This window comes from Pan troglodytes, chromosome 9 (assembly GCF_028858775.2).
Source record: "Pan troglodytes isolate AG18354 chromosome 9, NHGRI_mPanTro3-v2.0_pri, whole genome shotgun sequence".
In the NCBI taxonomy this organism is placed as follows: domain Eukaryota; kingdom Metazoa; phylum Chordata; class Mammalia; order Primates; family Hominidae; genus Pan; species Pan troglodytes.
In genome coordinates, this window is record NC_072407.2 from 126,151,599 (window position 1) to 126,155,607 (window position 4,009).

The 4,009-nt window shown below is 37.2% G+C and overlaps 1 protein-coding gene across 1 annotated transcript; it reads left to right on the top strand.

Annotated features, from left to right (window-relative positions):
• The first annotated feature begins 2,875 nt into the window (after positions 1 to 2,875).
• On the top strand, positions 2,876 to 4,009 carry LOC107967308 (putative olfactory receptor 8G3). Its single transcript, XM_024347552.3, has one exon. The coding sequence runs from the start codon at positions 2,937 to 2,939 to the stop codon at positions 3,810 to 3,812; it is 876 nt and encodes a 291-aa protein (XP_024203320.2). The 5' UTR covers positions 2,876 to 2,936; the 3' UTR covers positions 3,813 to 4,009.

Consider the following 4,009-nt stretch of genomic DNA (forward strand, 5'->3'; position numbering starts at 1 on the left):
GGCAGAAAGGATGGGTATGTCTGAGTCCCAGTCTTTGACTTTAAAATCTTGGAGTCTCCTGTTCCCGCTTCTTTCGCAGTGCATAGAGAGATGCACACAGCTATTCATCTGTCTCTCCCTGTCCTTATTCTCACATTCACATGCCTTGATGAGCAGTGGTTCCCTTGTCATCTACTTGTTCTCTGCAGTATACATTTATGACAAACACTTCTGTGTTTACTCAATTCAATTCAGGCAGTAAGAGGGTTTTTATTCAGTTATTTTGAATCCATGTTTACGTATCTCTAAGCTTCTTTGAGCAATTTTATTGAACATATATGTATTGAGTTGCTATATGCAAGGCACTACGCCAAGCACTATATTGAATTTATAGTCTAGTACAGAAGAAAAGCAAATAAATAAATAATAACATAGAATGAAATTAGTGTTACATGTAAACATAAGAAATATATGTATGGACATAGAAAATGGCCTTATTAAGTAGAGTTTGCACTATTAAATGGCCTTATTAAGTAGAGTTTGCACTATTAAAGCCCTTAACTAAAGAGCCTTAACTATTAAATAGGATGTCATAGGCTAGAGGTGATAGACAAAGAGAAAAATTAAAGGGACATCATGAGTTAAAACTGAGAGAGTACCAAATGGCCAAATCATGTAATAGCCAAATCATATAGTACTTGTTGGGACATAAAAGAAGAAAACTTTTATTTTGGTTTCCAGATGATAACAATCTTTGAATAAGAGATATTGATTTGAGCTTCCTATGAGGAAATAAAAAATAGTGATGATTTAAAGAGGTTACTGTTCAGTAAAAAAATAATTCTGAATCTCTGTGTTAATATGTGTATCCATGTAGGAAGGAGCAAAAACAAGATATGCTGAGGGAGGGAAAAAACCTTCAGCCATCATTATTGGAATAAAAATTTGAGCAAATAAAAGATATTTCAGAGAAGGCTCAATAGATTACAGTTAAAATAACACTGACATTTATTAAGTTCTTACCAACAGACGGGAACTATGCGTCTTTTGATTTTTACATGAGAATGATATTAACATTTCTACTTTTTAGAGGCCTGAAGACGAGAAGTAATTTTCTCAAGATCACACAGCATGTATGGGGTTGAGATGATATTTTAGCCCAGACTGCCTAATCTAATATCATAGCCCATTAGAATTTTAAATCATGAAATATTGGAACCAGAAGATATATTAAAGCTGATTGAATTCAAGCACCCATCTCATGCTGTGTCCTTGAATAATGTCTGCTAAATGGTTATACAGGCTGACTCTGACATTTCTGGCTATAAGTAAATTAAGGTGTGTTTGACTTTTGGAATGTTCTTTTTTGTTGTGAAACCAAATATTTCTCTCCATCATTTGAAGCACTTAGTTTTTATTTTTTCTCTCTTAGAGACATATACAAGGAGCCCTATACTTCTTAGATATTTTGAACATTTGGATATAAATGCCATGTGCCACATATATTTATATTGTGCTAGCTAAAACCTCAGTTATGTCAGTCGTTATTCAAATGACAATATTTTTAGATCATGTTTCTGATATTGTCCAGTTTTTCTATATTCCACATAAAATATTAAACCCTAAACTGAAAACACTAATCCAGCTATTGCTGGAGTGTTACATAAGACCATAAATTTCTTTCATCTAGAATCTACTAATTTTCTTTGCAAAAGTAAATATGTATTAGCCTTTTTTGAAAATCCACATCACACTGTTGACTAGTTTTATATTTAGACTAAGATTGTGAATTGTATTTTGCATGTGCTCTACTAATCCACATAGCCATTATCTTTAAATTTTATAGTGAGCACAGGCAAAATATATGATTATAAAAAGTGATCAGTATAGAAGATATCTAATGTTTGTTTTCACAAAGCCTTCTCGGTTTTGGAGAATATGAGTACTTTTCTGATCTTCTCCAATTCAGCCACGAAGCACACTTAATGTAGACCAATCATAGTTTTCTGCTCCCCTGGCCAGAATGGGATAATAGATGACCTGCATTGAGACCATTGTATTACTCCCTTGGGATTATTCAAATTAGAACAAGAGAGGCAATTCCCTCACTGTTGGAAAAGCTCCTGAGGTATAAGGATGCTATCAGCCACGCAGTTATGTTTTTGCCTTGCAGAATAGCAGGTCTGGGTGAAGAAAGTTGAGAAATAAAGAGCTGAAATTTCAGGCAGAATGAGACAGGTCATTACCCAGTTCTTCAGCTATTTTCAGTTGAAATTCTCATAAGAAAAGTAACTCAGACTAATATAACTAATTTTATAATCTCATGCCTTCTATTTTCATTTAGATAGATAGATAGATGGATGGATGGATGGATGGATGGATAGATAGATAGATAGATAGATAGATAGATAGATAGATAGATAGATAGATATGAGGTCTTGCTTTGTTGCCCAGGCTTGTCTCAAACAAGTGATCCTCCCACCTCAGCCTCCCAAAGTGCTGGGATTACAGGCATGAGCCACTGCGCCCGGCCAGGACTTCTATATTGATACATTATAAGGAGCATTTGGTTCTCTTTCCTAATCTGAGTAAAGTGAAAATCTCATGGCTATGCTATTTGATGTGCATGACGTATTTATATCCCAGAGAATATGGTAGGAAAGAAAAGAATCCTCTGGAATAACATTAGTAGCTTGCTTTCTTATTGAGGTCAAATATTGGTGTTTTCTCTTAAAAGGGTATGAACTAAATTTTAATGTTTTTAATGTCTGCAGTTCCTCCTCTGGTCGACCAGACTATTGTCTATTAAACAGTAGCAAGAGAGGCTCAGGAGACCACTGCATTCTGTTTCTCCTCTGATAAGGTATAGAATATGCGATGATTTACAAATAATTTCACTCTCACACACAAACACATTCAATTTCTATTTTTAAAACTTAGAGACTGTTAACAAGATCATGGACCCTGGAAACCATTCCTCAGTGACTGAGTTCATTCTGGCTGGGCTCTCAGAACAGCCAGAGCTCCAGCTGCGCCTCTTCCTCCTGTTCTTAGGAATCTATGTGGTCACAGTGGTGGGCAACCTGGGCATGACCACACTGATTGGGCTCAGTTCTCACCTGCATACCCCCATGTACGGTTTCCTCAGCAGTCTGTCCTTCATTGATCTCTGCCATTCCACTGTCATTACCCCTAAGATGCTGGTGAACTTTGTGACAGAGAAGAACATCATCTCCTACCCTGAACGCATGGCTCAGCTCTATTTATTCAGTATTTTTGCTATTGCAGAGTGTCACATGTTGGCTGCAATGGCATATGACCGCTATGTTGCCATCTGCAGCCCCTTGCTGTACAATGTCATCATGTCCTATCACCACTGCTTCTGGATCACAGTGAGAGTTTACATTTTAGGCATCCTTGGATCTACAATTCACACCGGCTTTATGTTGAGACTCTTTTTGTGCAAGACTAATGTGATTAACCATTATTTTTGTGATCTCTTCCCTCTCTTGGGGCTCTCCTGCTCCAGCACCTACATCAATGAATTGCTGGTTCTGGTCTTGAGTGCATTTAACATCCTGACGCCTGCCTTAACCATCCTTGCTTCTTACATCTTTATCATTGCCAACATCCTCCGCATTAGCTCCACTGAGGGCAGGTCCAAAGCCTTCAGCACTTGCAGCTCTCACATCTTGGCTGTTGCTGTTTTCTTTGGATCTGCAGCATTCATGTACCTGCAGCCATCATCTGTCAGCTCCATGGACCAGGGGAAAGTGTCGTCTGTGTTTTATACTAATATTGTGCCCATGCTGAACCCCCGACCTACAGCCTGAGGAATAAAGATGTCAAACTTGCTGTGAAGAAAATTCTGCATCAGACAGCATGTTAATGAATAGAATCAATGTTATGTTGTTACATCAAGATAGGTCTTTGGTTTGATTAGATATCTAACTTATTGGATTTATTGTTGAGATTTATGAAAATTTAGTGATGCTCTTTTATGTAACATAGCTCCAAAATATTCCTCCGG